General features: G+C 40.4%; 1 protein-coding gene across 1 annotated transcript in view; it reads right to left on the bottom strand.

Moving 5' to 3' along the window:
- The window catches only part of reep3b (receptor accessory protein 3b), a 40,865-nt gene extending 24,677 nt beyond the window's left edge, over nt 1-16,188 (bottom strand). Inside the window, exons 1-5 of the mRNA XM_062056390.1 lie at nt 15,824-16,188; nt 8,505-8,577; nt 4,778-4,854; nt 2,107-2,227; nt 1,894-2,007 (exon numbers count right to left, since the gene is read on the bottom strand). Of these exons, the coding sequence (XP_061912374.1) occupies nt 1,894-2,007; nt 2,107-2,227; nt 4,778-4,854; nt 8,505-8,577; nt 15,824-15,855 (417 nt within the window). The 5' untranslated portion in view covers nt 15,856-16,188. The remainder of the gene's footprint in view (nt 1-1,893; nt 2,008-2,106; nt 2,228-4,777; nt 4,855-8,504; nt 8,578-15,823) is intronic.
- Between the last annotated feature and the right edge of the window lie 1,808 nt (nt 16,189-17,996).

The following is a 17,996-nucleotide window of genomic DNA, read 5'->3' as shown; positions in this document are numbered from 1 at the left end:
AAATGCTGTTGGAATTGATACTGAGGCGTCCATAGTTTATAAACTAATGGTAAAGTTGGAGTGTTTATGTTTGTAATTTCAAGATATGTATCCTCAAATTAGGATAATCTACATGGAATCACACTTGCTGGTAATCAAACTGAAAAGCTACCACAAATTATATCTCAAAGTAGATGGCTTTGATAATGAAAAAAATGTTAGTGGAGCCATAATAGTTATTTTTAAGCAGTTGACAAGATACACCGTTTGACAACAGATGTTCAAGGACTGATCGAGAATTTAGAGAATATCACTTTTTTATAGCACATAACAATTAAAGCCTGGTTTAATTTAGATCACACACACACACACACACACACACACACACACACACACACACACACACACACACACACACACACACACACACACACACACACACACACACATACTCGTGGTCAGAAGTTGACATACATTTAATTACAGCTCAATTTTTGTTTCATCTGACATCACATGGACAAACATAAGACCTTCTGGAGGAAAGTTCTGTGGTCAGATGAAACAAAAATGCAACTGTTTGGCCACAATACCCAGCAATATGTTTGGAGGAGAAAAGGTGAGGCCTTTAATCCCAGGAACACCATGCCTACCGTCAAGCATGGTGGTGGTAGTATTATGCTCTGGGCCTGTTTTGTTGCCAATGGAACTGGTGCTTTACAGAAAGTAAAAGGGACAATGAAAAAGGAGGATTACATCCAAATTCTTCAGGACAACTTACTGTAGAACATTGGCCCTCAAAAAGTACCGATAGTCACAACTAATTTGGGGTCACAGCACATCTAATAGATAACCAATGGAAACTACAATCCTTTGCTTTGAGCCTTTTAAAAACTGAAGAAAGACATTTTGCTGAAGCATGCAAAAGTCAGTTCCTCCAAGCTGCAAAGGACTGGAATATTACCGAGAAGGTCATTACATTAGGGACATAGTTGCTACCGCAAAAGTTACCATTTCAACATCTCTCTTGGTTCGCCCATGCTAGACAGAAGAGTTATCACTGTGGCTTTGAGTGATGGTGGATTTAGTTGAAAGCACAACAAGTAGCACATGGCATGAAGGAGAAAGTACTTGTCCAGGACGTGCCTACACACTGGAATTCGGCTCTGGCAATGATCAAGCGGATCCAGCACAACAAGGAGCCACTGAGAGCAACATTGGCCCAACAAAAGCGCATTTTAGCTCTGTTAACACCAGCAGAACGTGACAAGTGGGAAAAAGCTGGAGAAGCAGGCGGAGCCTTCCAGGTGAAGTGTTATTGTCTTTCTTAATAATCTGATTTGTAGTATTTACAACGTTTAATTATGTGGTATGTTTTTGCACCTTAGGCACATTACATAGCTCCTTGGTGGGAAAAAGTGTGTGTCCTGTTCTGTTGTGCCATCCTGCGCTGTGCAATCTTCTGCATACCATGGAGATGTCGGATGATGATCCGGCTTAATACTCCGCTTCAAGGCTGTATTTAGAACAGATCTCAACAAAAAAAAGAGAGCTTGTACCTGGCCTGGTTCGAGGTAGCAACAGCTTTAGATCCCAGGTGTAAGGACCTTGGATGCTTGCTACATGCAGAAAGTGGGAAGGTGTGGCAAACTTTGAGTGAAATTCTAAAAGAAGGTGCACTTGAACCCCAGGGGTCCATGGATGAAACTGAGCAAGAACCACCACCAAAAAAGATCTCACACTTGCTCATCAGATTAGAGTCAGAATCAGAGGATGAGGGACCAGGCACAAACAATGTTCTTGACAGGTACAAGGCCGACCGAGTCTTATGTGAGCATTTACATTGTACTAAAATTACTTATCAGTAAAGCTAAATATTCCTATAAATTGTCTTTAAAAGTATATGCCAACACTTGCCTTGACAGCTGCAGTGACGGCAGCAGTGGCTGCAATGCTGAGTCCCTGCTTGCCAAAGTTCACCATGGTTTCATAACTTTTCTCTTTGGCCTGCACAATATACTCGTCTATTTCCTAGAGGGAGAGAGTACACAAGACATTTATTCTTGACAGTTTAATCAATTAAAAAGCATTGTGACTTTTAAGGATCTCAATCATGACGCAAGACCTTACCCTCTCCCTGGAGGACAGCATTGGGTGCAGACATTTCCGGTAAATTAAACTTGCTCCTCTGGTATAAGGTGATAGGAGCCAGACGACAAATGCTACTTTTAGTTCATAGTACAAGGGAAACCTGAAAATAGGCAACACATACAGATACACATATCAATAATGTGTCAAACCAAACAGTTACTGTATACCATAACATACAGTCAAACTTTAAGGGGAGCCTCTAGTTCAGGGGTCGCCAACCCGTCAATCGCGAAAATATTGGAAAAATAACAATGTATTATGATGACATCGGTGACACCCCCACCCAGCGAGTGACCAACAGACCCGCCAACAAGCATGCATTTTAACCCCTGAACACGCCAGCAGGCCTTCCCTGTCTCTTTTCAGCCTCACATCCCGCCGCTCTCGACACCGCGACCACACCCCCCGAGCACAACCGCACACTACAAACGCTCGTTGCATGACGTCGACAAAAATCATTGAGTTGCAACAATGCAACAATTGTGGCTCACTGTTGCAACACATCGGACCTTTTCTAGCATCCAACATCGAAAAACTTTTCCGTCAAACACAACTATCATCACTCGCCTGCGACGGGAAGCTAAAAAGCCAAAAACTAGTCCGTGGACATTGCTCCAAAGTACAGATTTTGTGTTGCCTTACTGAGCATACAAAAGTAAACATTGACATGTACAAAGGCAGTGATATATGATAAAAGAAGGCGGCAGCTAAAGAAGGACTTCTCCATTTATCCCTTCTTTATCACACAGGAAAAACCCACCAGCTGAACAGCTGATTTTACTACTTCCGGCGCTGACACAAGACAACCATGTGACTTGCATCCCCATATATGACCATAGAATGAACAACTATACTACAGTACGAAGACCATAGCGGCCATAAACAGTTAGCTTCTACAGCAGGGATAGCAGGGGTAGATCTTGCTTTGGTTTATGGCTAAGACCAGGGGTTTTAGGGTCAAAAAGGTTGGTGACCACTGCTGTAGTTGTTTAACTGTGCTGACCAGGAACAGTCTTTGGTTACATGACCTCTTTAAGAAAAAACATCTATTATTAGATGGCTGCATTGGGCGACTCACACTGACCTTCCTTTTATTGTTTCCTGATCTTAGGCATAAACCCCATGGTACGATGGGGTTGCTACCCCAGAACAATGAAAGATAAACGATGTACAGCAAAATCTTGGAACTGGTTTGCTGTCCCAAACTAACCCGTACCCAGCATCTAAGTTTATTCGACTGGAAAAGAGGAAATTAAGCTTAATGTTGAGTCTGTGTGTGAATTTGCACTGGCCATGTCGGACATGGTTGTTTCTCGGGCACTCGTACCAAACAAGCGATGACGTCTAGCCGCATGTCATCGTTTTTTGCTGGTTTGCATGCACAATACCGACGTGTTTACAAAGGACATTTGGGACAAGATTGTGAACCTGCACAAAACTCAAGGACCATCAGCAAAAAGCTTGGTGAGAACACAGAGCAGGTTGTTGATTATTCCAAGGGAACTGGGACAACAGACACCCAGTAAAACAATGGTAATATACCATGCTGTATTAATACACTGCAGTGCCCGCAAAGTCAACCTGCACAAGAAGATATGAACAGGCCAGTCTGAAAATGGGTCATAAATTGTGGTACCATCATGACCACGCACTGCAACATATAGCCAAAGAAACAAATGAGTGGCTCAAAAAGCATGTTAAACACTTCCTTGTGGTCTACATAACGTGTAATGGCAATTCTTTGCTCAAAATTCTGCAAAAATTAAATAAAAGTATATTGTTTTTTTCAGCACTTTGGTAGGCTTGGCACCTTTTTCTTCTTCGTATTGTTATGTGTGGTTTAAAGGGGGCATGTTAAGATATTGTTCTACATTTAAAACACATCCTTGTGGTCTGCATAACTGTCATAACATGTGATGGTGGTTCTTTGGTCAAACTTTTTATGTTTTACAGACTGTTTTCAAGCTGATTTGACCGTCTATTCAGATTGCGGCTTTTGATGGGCGGCTCTTGATTACGGGGCTTTACTTTGACTGCGTCTTCTCCACACCATCTTTGTTGTAGTTTTTAACGCTTCCATTGCGAGTCTACTGACAGACATAAGTTTGAACTATATGTTACTTTGTATTAGAAATGGCAACAGCGGAGGATGCATTTGCATGTACGAGCTAGTCTGCCCCAAAACAAGAGGATAGCAAAAACTAAGGAGCTTATTGACCACGTCGGACTACAATGGTGAACATCTGCCAAGCACTTTGGGTAAATTTATACCCTAAATCGGGGGTCGGCAACCCGCGGCTCTAGAGCCACATGCGGATCTACTCGGGATCCCCCGGAAGGAGCTGGATGAAGTGGCTGGGGAGAGGGAAGTCTGGGCGTCTCTGCTTAACCTGCTGCCCCTGCGACCCGACTTCGGATAAGCGGGAGAAGATGGATCGATGGACAGATGAAGAAAATTAGCAGGTTATGCAAATACAGATTACATCAGAAACATCAGGATCAATTTGGTATTTAGTATTGTTCAAGGATACTTTAAAAGTGCTGTAGGGCAACTCATAAAGCTGCCCTGCAAAACAATAATGTAACTATGGTTATAGCAAATGTTTATTTCTCTTTTACAGTGTTTGTCTGTAGTTTTTTGTTAGCTCACCATGCCAGTGTAAGGTCAGTGATGGTCTCTGCCACAGTGTAGAGGGCAAAAACAATCCAATACATCATCCATCGAACCTACAAGTGCACAGTAGCAGAGACAGACAATGGAGTATTTAAACATCTAAATAAATAACCATGGTGATTGGTGAAGTTATTACAAAAAACACCCGTAGAATTTTCATGAAAAAATAAGAGGTGTTTTTTTTCCAAACCTAGGCAGGCACATGGCCAAGCAGTAACATGCTTGTCTCATTTTGTTTACACACTTCTGCACTTTCAAATAATCTTTTCGCTCTGTCAGAAAATCTCCTTAGAGCACTGTACATCAGCGAGCAGGCAAATATAGAATGTTGTGGGGAAAAAGCATTTCATTTTGTCATGCTGTCCACACCTTTAAATCCGGTTTCATGTTTTTGTGAAGGTAAAAATGTAGACAAACTTGTCATATCCCAAAAAGTGTCACTATTGTGTCACACACTTCTTAAGTCCCACAAGTAAAGAAACACAGCTTCTCTCTCTCTCACACACCACACACACACACACACCCACACACACACACACACACACACACACACACACACACACACATACACACACACACACACACACAAATGTTATTGTTTTCTTCACTTCTTTTTTTTTTTTTAAGTCAAAATCCAAACTACATTTTTTAAAAATGTATATGAGTGCATTGGCCAAAGCCTCTTAAGTCCAACTCTTTGTCTGATTGTGAAGTGTCGAATTGAATTACATTGAATTTGCCAAGTCATTGACAAGATGGTAGACATAAGCAGGTGCAGCTGATTAGTCATCAGTGAGCCGCCCTACAGCAATCCTGAAAAAATTTTTAATAAGGATTTTCTTACTTAGAATTGAGATTGATTTCTTTTTCACGCACCCGGAAAAATCCCGTTAGTAAATCGAGATCACAATTTAAAAAAAGATTTGTGCAGCCCAATTGGGTATACATGAGGCTGCACTGTACTGTATAGGCAACATATTAGGGACACCAGCAGTGCAATTTTTAGGCACTTGCAGGAGGCATGCTACCTCTTCACTTTATAGATATTACCATTGTTAGCATTTCCTTTTCTTTTTTTAAAGTAGTGCTATTAAATGATTAAAATATTTAATAGCAATAAATCACTAATTGTTCATATTTAACTCAAAATCAATCACAATTAACCACAGATAGATACAAAATTAATCACGATTAATCACAGATAGATAAATTTTTTGTCATTAACAAGCGTACCCTAGACAGATAATTTTCAAGTTTTATTACCATGACTGGACAATTAGTTTGCTTTCATTAAATGTTTCCAAAATATTATGCTTTTTTAAATAGCTCAACAGAAAAAATGACATAAACATGCTTTTAATGACAAAATAAATATCTGCAGTTTTTTGTCTTTTGTAGGAATACAGAATTTGTATTCATGCTGTTGAAACACTTGCATTCAGAGGAGGAGCTACACTTCCATGTTTAGATTCCAGCTTCTCACATTAATAACAAAATGTGGATTGTTATAATCATGCTTTGATTGTCAATGTAATCTGTAACTGAATAAATGCTTCTGATATCCTGTACATGTTGTACAAGTTAATGGTATTCATATCCCTGCATGACAATGTCTTAACTTTCTCTATTTTATATTAAAATGTAATTTTCAGCCTGCTAAATATTTTGTAATTGCGGACTATCAATCAGAACATGTTATAAAAAAATATCCACAATATTTCAATCTGCCAAAAAACATTTATTTTGGTAGAAATATCACAGATTACATTACAAAACATCTTTGACAAAGCATGATCGTAATGTAGGACGATTTTTCATTTTGTTACGGTAGTTAGACTGGATTTGAGGCATAGCACTATTATTGTGAAGCCGGAACTATGTGATTGGTATGAGAAAAGGTGTTTTGACATGTTTGGACGATGTGAAATTCTCCTTCTCCCAAAAAATAACTCTAGACTTCCTGCTTACCTTCTTTCATTTCTGCTGAGCTTGTATTCCATTTTACTAGAGCAGTTAGTGTAACCAACTACATTTTGTGTTTTCAATGCACTCAACCGCAATCCAAACACGAAAGTAAAGTTCCACCTCTCTGTAAGCAGTAAAGCGCGCCAGTGAAGTGATGTTGTCTCACGACATTTTAAGATAAATTTGTCATGGGACAACAAACATGGGATTTCCCTAATGTAACCTTTTCTTTGTGCATTTCTGCTCACTAATTTTGAGCTTGTGGCTCAACAGTAACTGAACGCCATTACATTTTGCACGCTAAGGAATGGAAATCAAAAAGGAGTCAGGACGCATGCGCGTCAATCGCGTGTTAAAAAATGTTGCGCCCTTGAAGAAAGTAATAGCTCATTTGTAATTATCGCGTTAACTTTGACAGCCCGAATTTAAAGACGGTTGGCACTTTCTGTATATGGTTATGATACCTATCTTACTAGGTGTTAGTATATGTGTTAGTAACTATTAGTATGTTAGCATGCTGCTAATTAAAACAAAACTTTGCATTTTAGCCTATTAAAGCAAGAGATGTGCATGGTGGTAGAGGGGTTAGTGCGTCTGCCTCACAATACGAAGGTCCTGAGTAGTCTTGGGTTCAATCCCAGGCTCGGGATCTTTCTGTGTGGAGTTTGCATGTTCTCCCCGTGACTGCGTGGGTTCCCTCCGGGTACTCCGGCTTCCTCCCACCGCCAAAAACATGCACCTGGGGATAGGTTGATTGGCAACACAAAAAATTGGCCCTAGTGTGTGAATGTGAGTGTGAATGTTGTCTGTCTATCTGTGTTGGCCCTGTGATGAGGTGGCAACTTGTCCAGGGTGTACCCCGCCTTCCGCCCGATTGTAGCTGAGATAGGCTCCAGCGCCCCCCGCGACCCCAAAGGGAATAAGCGGTAGAAAATGGATGGATGGATGTCCCAATGTTAGCACACACACAGACAGACACACACACAAACACTTTCCTGCCTTCCTGAACCATTGCTCACTGATTAATTGGTGACCTCAGAGTGAACTCTTTGAAAACCCGCTCACACACAGCGGCTCACCAGAAAGGTAAATGTAACACACATAGGTCAGGGAGACAGACCAAGCGTGTGGGAAAAACAAAGTGAAAAAATGAAGCTGTCCAATTTATATTTGCATGTACCTCTGCCTCTTCTGCATCAATATTTTATACAGCTCCCTTTCATCTTCCTTTTCATGCCTTTTTTTTCCAGTCTCGGTCTGTCACACATTTTATATTCTCTTTTGACCGCCCTCCTTCACCTCATCAGCAAAAAGGACATTAAGATGTGACCTCTGAAATATAGAGCAGCCATTTTGCCTTCCTGAGGCAAAAGAAGACATTTACTAGCCCTGTCTGTGAATAATCGCCTCCTGCTACAAGGGAAAGAAAAAGAAACACCTGACATCAGCTCTTTCCCGTGACCAGCAATAACCCACCACCAAGCAAAAAAGTTGGCTTAAGTGAGGGCCGAACACAGGTAGATCAAAACTGTAATCATTGTTTCAGGGGTGGTTCTCCTTTCTGTCGTTCCGAACATTCAAATAATTACCAGAATTACATTTCACACAGGGACAGAATTGCAGATATACTGCAAGTGTCTGTCTGCCAACTGCCAAGTGAAGTGGATCACAGTTCGAGCTTCCATAAGTAAATAATTGAACGAAAGTGTATATGTGCATGAATATAAAAAGGTCTTACATATTCCTTGACATTTTTGGTCTTCACAGCTTTGTAGGAGTAGTATGCAGGATACAGAGTCCCAAACACAAGCCTGCAGGGGAAACAACATAAAGCATTATGGTAAGCTCATGTAATATTACAGTAAAAATAACAGTGACTGGGATTGCGGAAGCGGAGATCAAGTTGCTGGCACGGCCGCTCTACCAACCAAGCCACGCCGCCCCAAAGCTGGATAAGGACTTTGCAGTATGTAAGTAGTGTGTTTTTATTTCACCTTTCTAAATATATAGATACAGTATATTGTACGTTAAGAGCAATATATTCATAATAACAGTAGCGTGCAGGTGGCGTATCAAGATATTATTGTTATCGAAAGCCTCGCATCGCGTATCATATCGGGAGGTAACCTGAGATTTCTAGCACTAATATACACACACATATACACAACCGTTCAAAAGTTTGGGGTCACCCAAACAATTTTGTGGAATAGCCTTCATTTCTAAGAACAAGAATAGACTGTCGAGTTTCAGATGAAAGTTCTCTTTTTCTGGCCATTTTGAGCGTTTAATTGACCCCACAAATGTGATGCTCCAGAAACTCAATCTGCTCAAAGGAAGGTCAGTTTTGTAGCTTCTGTAACGAGCTAAACTGTTTTCAGATGTGTGAACATGATTGCACAAGGGTTTTCTAATCATCAATTAGCCTTCTGAGCCAATGAGCAAACACATTGTACCATTAGAACACTGGAGTGATAGTTGCTGGAAGTGGGCCTCTATACACCTATGTAGATATTGCACCAAAAACCAGACATTTGCAGCTAGAATAGTCATTTACCATTAGCAATGTATAGAGTGTATTTCTTTAAACTTAAAGTTATCTTCATTGAAAAGTACAGTGCTTTTCCTTAAAAAATAAGGACATTTACATGTGACCCCAAACTTTTGAACGGTTGTATATATATATATATATATATATATATATATATATATATATATATATATATATAATACACACACACATATATATATATATATATATATATATATATATATATATATATATATATATATATATATATATATATATATATATATATATATATATATATATATATATATATATATATATATATATATATATATACATACACACACATTACAGGTCAAAAGTTTGGATACACCTTCTCATGTCAATGTGTTTTCTTTATTGTCATGACTATTTTGTAGATTGACACTGAAGGCATCAAAACTATGACACTTGTGAAGTGAAAACCCTTTCAGGTGACCACCTCTTGAAGCTCATCGTGAGAATGCCAAGAATGTGCAAAACAGTAATCAGAGCAAAGGGTGGCTATTTTGAAGAAACAGCACCCCCCGCGACCCCAAAAGGGACAAGCGGTAGAAAATGGATAGATGGATAGATTCAGTTATTTCACCTTTTTTTGTTAAGTACATAACTCCACATGTGTTTATTCATAGTTTTGATGCCTTCAGTGACAATCTACAATGTCATGAAGATAAAGAAAACCCATTGAATGAGAAGATGTGTCCAAACTTTTGGCCTGTACTGTATGTGCATATATATATATATATATATATATATATATATATATATATATATTATATATATATATATATATATATATATATATATATAGTAATTGTGTCTATACGCTACTGTATATACATTAGTGTGTATTTACAGTATGGCTTTAAACAATGATTTCAGTTACATCCATCCTTCCATTTTGCGTCAATAAAATCGTTTCAATCTAGATACATGCTAAGACAGTTTCTAAAATAAAAAACAGGCATTCATTCATGCATGCATGGCAGTAGTCAGGTAGTTTATGAAACGCAGGGCCCATATCAAATCTAACATCATGTAAAAACTACAATGTTTGCTGATTTGTTTTTCTTCCTGTTGCATCACCTCCATTAATTTTTTTCTGTGCCTGCAGCTTACAAAATAGCCCTGTTGCTTTTGGAAGGCCTTGACTGTACGCTCTGTGTCAGTGTTCCTGATTTTCTGACAATGTACGCTAATAACCTGATAGAAGAAACATACTGTACATGTCATGAATACACACAGCTTGCTCTTTAAAAAATTCTGATTTTGATAAAGTTGTTCTTTTGAACATATATGAGCTTCCTTCGGGAGGCAAAAATTCTGTCTTGAATAAAATACTACTGTATAGTGCTGTGTGATATTACGATATATATCCTAACATTATCAATACTACAATATAACTATTGTATACACCGTAATGTTCATGTCTGTGCTTCGGCTAGTGTAACTACAGCAACACTGCTAATTTGCAGGAAAATTTTGCGTCACTTGAAAGAACTTTACGGCAAGAGCAAGCAACAATGTAGCAGACACAGAAGGCTAAACCAACAAAACCCAAAGAAGAATTAGTGCCAAAAAGAGGAAAGAAGAACTCCTTTGTTTGGATTAAAAAGTCAGACGCCAACCAAACAACAGGCCAATCTGAAAAATAAGATGCCAACAAGTGGTTGCTACGCTTAAAATCACTGTTTGGCCCGCAGCCCATTGGCACATTTACACTCTGGACATTGTTGCAAATGGTTAAGGCTACAAAAAGGGAGAGGCCAACTACAGTATATTGTCCACCACACCACCATTCCCTCTCCAACACATTCCTATTCTACAAAGTTATGAAACCACTAATTATGCATACAGGAATTGCAGACATAAGGACTGAAAATGGGAATGTAAAAGCTGCTAAAAGTTTGATAAATTCAAAATACAAACATGATTGTAACATTTCTAGATACCGTATTTCCTTGAATTGCCGCCGGGAATATAGTATGCGCATGCCTAGAATTACTGCCGGGTAAAACTCGTTTCGCAAAATAATTAGCGCATGCTTGGCATTACCGCCGGCTCAGGATTAACGCCGGATCAAACTCGTTTCGCAAAATATTACTTTTATTAGCGCATGTCTGGAATTTTCGCCGGGTCAAACTCGTTTTGCAAATAATTAGCATATGCCTAGAACTTCCGCCGGGTCAAACTCGTTACGTCACGAGTGACACTTCACCTGTCCTCATTTTCAAAATGGAGGAGGCTGATTTCAATAGTTTGAAATCGCATAAAGGCAAAAAGATTAAGAGCTATTCAGTATGATTTAAGGTCCAAGCTATTGATTATGCTAAAAAGAACAGTAAGCAGCTATGTTTTATATATTTGACACACGTAGCTGCGTGTGTCAAATATGAGTCATTAAATGACTCCCGCCTCCTGGTGGTAGAGGGCGCTAGTGATCCTTCTTGCGACTACCGGTACTCGGCTGCAGAAGTAGTGACAACAAGCAGCAACAGATCGTTTATTTTTTCCTCTCACCTGAACTTTTAACATGGAGGATTACATATCTAAAATAAAACAGTTTTCTAAACTGGACTTTCAATGGAAGCAGGAGGTAATACTCAAAGGAAGATCTCCATCGAGACAGAGAGACTTTTAAAACTGAAGAAAGATAAGGAAGACTTCTATAAACAAGTTCTCGATGCTTTTGTTCAGAAGCAGCTGCGCATGGACTTCATTTATAAGTAAAGGTAAGACCATAATAACATTTTTTTTATTAAATGTGCTTTTCATGATGGCATGCTTACATCACACTCAAAGCGCAGGCCTAAATTTACCGCATGCCTTTGGTAAGTGCCGGAGTGAGAAGAGGGTTTTAAAATAATTAGCGCATGCTTGCCTATCCCGCATGCCTTTGGTAAGCGCCGGAGTGAGAAGAGGTTTTAAATTAATTACCGCCCCGGCGCCAATTCAAAATCATTTTAACTGTTTGGAAATGCAGAACATTGAATGTCAATAACTTTGATTCAATAAATAAAGGGTTCCAACGTTCTCGATAGCCGACATTATTTTGTAATTATTTTCCCATATTTCTGCATAATAACTCAGATATGGTAACATTGGCAAGCAGTGGCGATGGAGTGATTTTTGGTCCAGAACATACTTTGCTTTATTCATTATTTACATACTCCTTGCCACTTAATGTTGTATATGTTGTATATGAGATTTCCAGTACATTTTAACATCTATTATTACACCCAACATGTGGTTTCTTTTACTCCTTCAATACCTACTTCGCCTATTTGGGTTTGACTTTCTCTTATGCTGTTACCAAATTACATTATTTTAGTTTTACTGACATTCAAATATTGCCTGTTTTTGTCAAACCATCTCTTCAATTTGCCAATGTATTCTGTTATTATTTATATTAGCTTCTGTGTGTTCTGTCCTGAACAAAACGCAGACGTTGTGTCGTGTGTTTACATGGCACAAGACGCTGGGATCGGTGGCTCTCCAGTGTTGATGGCGAACCTTCACTTGCATTACTTGTCTTTTTTTCTGGGTTGTTGGAAAGCGATCTAAAAGCTTTCCACAATTCACGCAGGTGGAGCAGCTCCATGCTGCACAACAGGGCATTTTACATGTCAAAAAACTAACAATAAAGCTCCGCACACACATAGCATCAGCTCAAAGTTGGTAGCAATCATGGCGCCCTGTAGTCACGTAAGTGCCTTTTGACTAATCATTGAGGAAATCACCTGAAACCTAATGACCATACTCTCGCCGTACACAACTCTGTATCGAACAAACAGAAGTCTGGAGCAAAAGTGGCCTGCTCAGTGACCTTGTGGTTAGAGTGTCCGGCCTGAGACTGGAAGGTTGTGAGTTCAAACCCCGGCCGAGTCATACCAAAGACTATAAAAATGGGACCCATAACCTCCCTGCTTGGCACTCAGCATCAAGGGTTGGAATTGGGAGTTAAATCACCAAAGCGCGAGCGCGGTCACCGCTGCTGCTCACTGCTCCCCTCACCTCCCAGGGGGTGAACATGGGGATGGGCCAAATGCAGATGATAATTTTACCACACCTAGTGTGTGTGTGACTATCGTTGAGACTTTAACTTTAAAGTCAAAGAGAATCTTACGCACAAAAATTATGACTAAAGTGGTGAAGATGCTTTTATATTTGCACTTTAATTGTATTGATAGTTTATGTATGAAACATTTATAATAATAATAATAATAATAATAATGGATTAGATTTATATAGCGCTTTTCTAGACACTCAAAGCGCTTCACAGAGAAGTGAGAACCCATCATTCATTCACACCTGGTGGTGGTAAGCTACTTTTGTAGCCACAGCTGCCCTGGGGTAGACTGACGGAAGCGTGGCTGCCAGTTTGCGCCTACGGCCCCCCCAACCGCCACCTATCATTCATTCACCAGTGTTAGCGGCACTGGGGGCAAGGGTGCCCAAGGACACAACGGCAGCGATTTTGATGGTAAGAGGCAGGGAGGGAACCTGCAACCCTCAGGTTTCTGGCACGGCCTCTCTACCCACTACGCCATGCCGCCCCAATATATGTCATTATTACTTATTATTTTGTATTAATTTAGTTATAATTTATTTATTTTAGCACTGCAAAATTGTATGCACATTTTTTTTTCATCTGTTTTTGAGTCCCTTCTTTTGCAGTATAATTTTCACAGATAGACAACATTCACACTCACATTGATAATAATCTTTGAGATTAACACATGCTTTCATATCATTTGTCAATGTTTATCTTGCTACAACTGTAAGTAGGTTAGATATAATTATTGAATACGAGTAAAATCAACAGTAATATTACAGATTCAGTGTTAATATCTGAGCGGGTCTCTATGTCATTGGAAAGTTGGGACCCGAGGTCAAAAAATGTTAAGAACCCCTAGTGTAGAGCACAACATTTTAAACATCCATCTATCCATTTTCAAACCGCTTGTCCCTTTAGGGGTCGCGGGGGTTGCTGGAGCCTATCTCTGCATTTTGCAATATAGCAGGGGTGCTCATTACGTCGATCACGATCTACCGGTCGATCACGGAGGGTGTGTCAGTCGATCCCCAGCCAGGCATTAAGAAAATAGTCCTAAAAATGAGCGATCATAAATCTTCACTATGACGTCACTTTCGTCACTTGATTGACATTCACGGCACCCGAGGGTCTTCTGAGATGACGCTGGCTGCTGCCAGCTAATTATTAAGAAAAATATTACCGACAGGAAGGCGAGAAACTCTTTTTATTTCAACAGACTCTGGCGCTGTACCTGTCGTCAAAACTCCAAAGACCGACTGCACAGTTGCACAATAAAAGCGCTGCCTCATGCGGCCTGCGCTAACAACATAAGAGTCTCAGAAAGCTGGCGTGCACAAGCTAGCAAGCTAAGGAGTTTGCCGCCAATGTATTTCTTGTAAAGTGTATACAAAGGAGTACGGAAGCTGGACAAATAAGATGCCAAAAACCAACCACTTTCATGTGGTATTGGAAAAAAAGGAGGCCTTTTTTTCTCCTCCATTTGAAAATGCGGACGTTATCAGCACCACTGTCTGATTCCTATCAATGCAATTAATCAGAATCAGGTAATACACCAACTTATATTCTTGTCTTCATGAAAGAAAGGAATCTTTGTGTTAAACATGCTTGCATTATCTTTAAACACCTTTAACTTGTTAACAATATTAACTATATGTGTTAAACATGCATGTATTATCTTTAAACACCTTTAACTTGTTAACAATATTAACTATATGTGTTAAACATGCTTGCATTATCTTTAAACACCTTTAACTTGTTAACAATATTAACTATATGTATTAAACATTATTGTATTATCATTAAACACCTTTAATTTATTAACAATATTAACTATATGTGTTATACATGCTTGCATTATCATTAAACACCTTTAACTTGTTAACAAAAATATATATTTCATAAATAAGTAAATATAAATTATATATATGAATGAGGTAGATCCCCGCGACTTGATCAATTGAAAAGTAGCTCGCCTGCAGAAAAAGTGTGAGCACCTCTGCAATATAGTCTGTACATTTAGAATAGGGCCCCTATATAGTCAGGGTTGGTCCCTGTACAATTCTCGCTGTACCTGGCACTCCTTAACCGCTCGACATGAAGCAACATGAACAATTCAAAACCAGCTCATGCAAAAACAAGTGTGACGGATGACTCACCGATAGCACAGATACTGTACGTATACGGCAGTTCGTAAACATGATCATTTTCGGCCCACTAGCAAATCACTCGGCACATTATAAGCGTAAAACTACATATACTATAAACGACAATGCTGTGTTAAGACGCTTAAAACGATGTGTACTGTTAGCAAGCAACGTAAAGAAGTATAATTTCCTATTTAAGCGAGCAGAGGTGCGTTTTAAGCCAAGTATGCTAACAAAGCTATGATCTGGCCTGTTTTGAGGAACCGGGGAACTGACATGTATTTACTTACACAACACTCCTTGCGATTAACCAGGACACCATTTTCGTTGTTTGGATGTGTGGGGCTGCGTTGAAGGTGGAAGGTTAGCACAATGGTGTCGTTAGCCCAGCCGCAGGACGCTTGTTCCGACACAAACTTCGAAGGGAGTCCGCAATCTCCTTAGCGAGCTGTTTCGCTTCAGTCCCTCGGTTTGCCTGAAAACGACGTCTTCAGTCACACCTCCATGTTGTTTTCATTTACAATGTTGTGTCCACGACGGTTTCGGTTATTTGTGTTTTGTTTCCACACGGTTTCTCCCGTCTTTCTCTCCGTGCTTCCCAGTTTGTGGCAGCAGAATGACACTCGGCCATCTACAGACGTCATAAGACCCACCCCCTTCTTAACCGCCATTGGTCCATCGAGTCTGTTTACAACACATACTAAATTGTCATTGGCTTGTTGGGTTTGATCGGAACCACGTGATGCTTTATCGATTTCACACTCTGATTGGTCTTTCGGCCTTTCAAGCAAAATTCAGCCAATGAGAGAGGATAAATAAAGACCGCGTTTTAAAAAGCTCTTTAATTTTTTTTAGCATCCAAAAACAACTTTTTGCAGGTATTTTGACCAATTACATGAAATAAAAATCTACACCAAAACAACAAAAGCAATGAGGTTGCCGATAATTGCATTGTAAAAAATGCCACGAGAGTGCTCTTTGACAAGTTTTAAGGGAAAATTCCCCAGATTTTAGTCCATTAATGGCAGTGTTTAAATGGTAATGCCGTATGTAAAATGACTTGCATAACTCCAAATTAATTAATATTTGGAGTGAATTATATTTGTCAAGTACCTCGGAGTCTTGTTCACGAGTGAGGGAAGAGTGGATCGTGGGATCGACAGGTGGATCGGTGCGGCGTCTTCAGTAATGCGGACGCTGTATCGATCCGTTGTGGTGAAGAAGGAGCTGAGCCGGAAGGCAAAGCTCTCAATTTACCGGTCGATCTACGTTCCCATCCTCACCTATGGTCATGAGCTTTGGGTTATGACCGAAAGGACAAGATCACGGGTACAAGCGGCCAAAATGAGTTTCCTCCGCCGGGTGGCGGGGCTCTCCCTTAGAGATAGGGTGAGAAGCTCTGTCATCCGGGAGGAGCTCAAAGTAAAACCGCTGCTCCTCCACATCGAGAGGAGCCAGATGAGGTGGTTCGGGCATCTGGTCAGGATGCCACCCGAACGCCTCCCTAGGGAGGTGTTTAGGGCACGTCCGACCAGTAGGAGGCCACAGGGAAGACCCAGGACACGTTGGGAAGACTATGTCTCCCGGCTGGCCTGGGAACGCCTCGGGATCCCCCGGGAAGAGCTGGACGAAGAGGCTGGGGAGAGGGAAGTCTGGGCTTCCTTGCTTAGGCTGCTGCCCCCGCGACCCAACCTCGGATAAGCGGAAGAAGATGGATGGATGGATGGATGGATATTTATATAGCGCTTTTCTCTAGTGACTCAAAGCACTTTTCATTATCTAAGTTACATTTAAACCAGTGTGGGGGCACTGGGAGCAGGCGGGTAAAGTGTCTTGCCCAAGGACACAACAGCAGTGACTGGGACGGCGGACGCGGGGATCGAACCTACAACCCCCAAGTTGCTAGCACAGCCGCTGTACCAACCAAGCCACGCCACACCGCTTTGGATAAAATAATATGATGGTTGAATTATCCATCCATCCATTCATCCATCCATTTTCTACCACTTGCCCCTATCAGGATTGTGGGGGGTGCCGGAGCCTATCTCAACTGCATTCGGGCAGTAGGTGGGGTACACACTGGACAAGTCGCCACCTCATCACAGGGCCAACACAGATAGACAGACAACATTCACGCTCACATTTACACACTAGGGCCAATTTAGCGTTGCCAATCAACCTATCCCCAGGTGCATGTCTTTGGAGGTGGGAGGAAGCCGGAGTACCCGGAGGGAACCCACGCAGTCACGGGGAGAACATGCAAACTCCACACAGAAAGATCGGGATTGAACTCAGGACCTTCATATTGTTAGGTTGTATCGGTTTACTTCAAATATGCATTTAAGGTTATGGTGGAACATCACATATTACATTTTCAACTTGTCCAAAAAAGGAATAGGAAGAAGCAGAGCTTATTTATTTATTTTAGCTTATTTCATTATGATAGGTTATGAGATTGTTCTT

The sequence above is a fragment of the Entelurus aequoreus genome, linkage group LG08, assembly GCF_033978785.1.
Source record: "Entelurus aequoreus isolate RoL-2023_Sb linkage group LG08, RoL_Eaeq_v1.1, whole genome shotgun sequence".
Lineage (NCBI taxonomy): Eukaryota > Metazoa > Chordata > Actinopteri > Syngnathiformes > Syngnathidae > Entelurus > Entelurus aequoreus.
The sequence above is the reverse complement of the archived record's forward strand: the minus strand, read 5'-3'. Positions and strand labels throughout refer to the sequence as shown.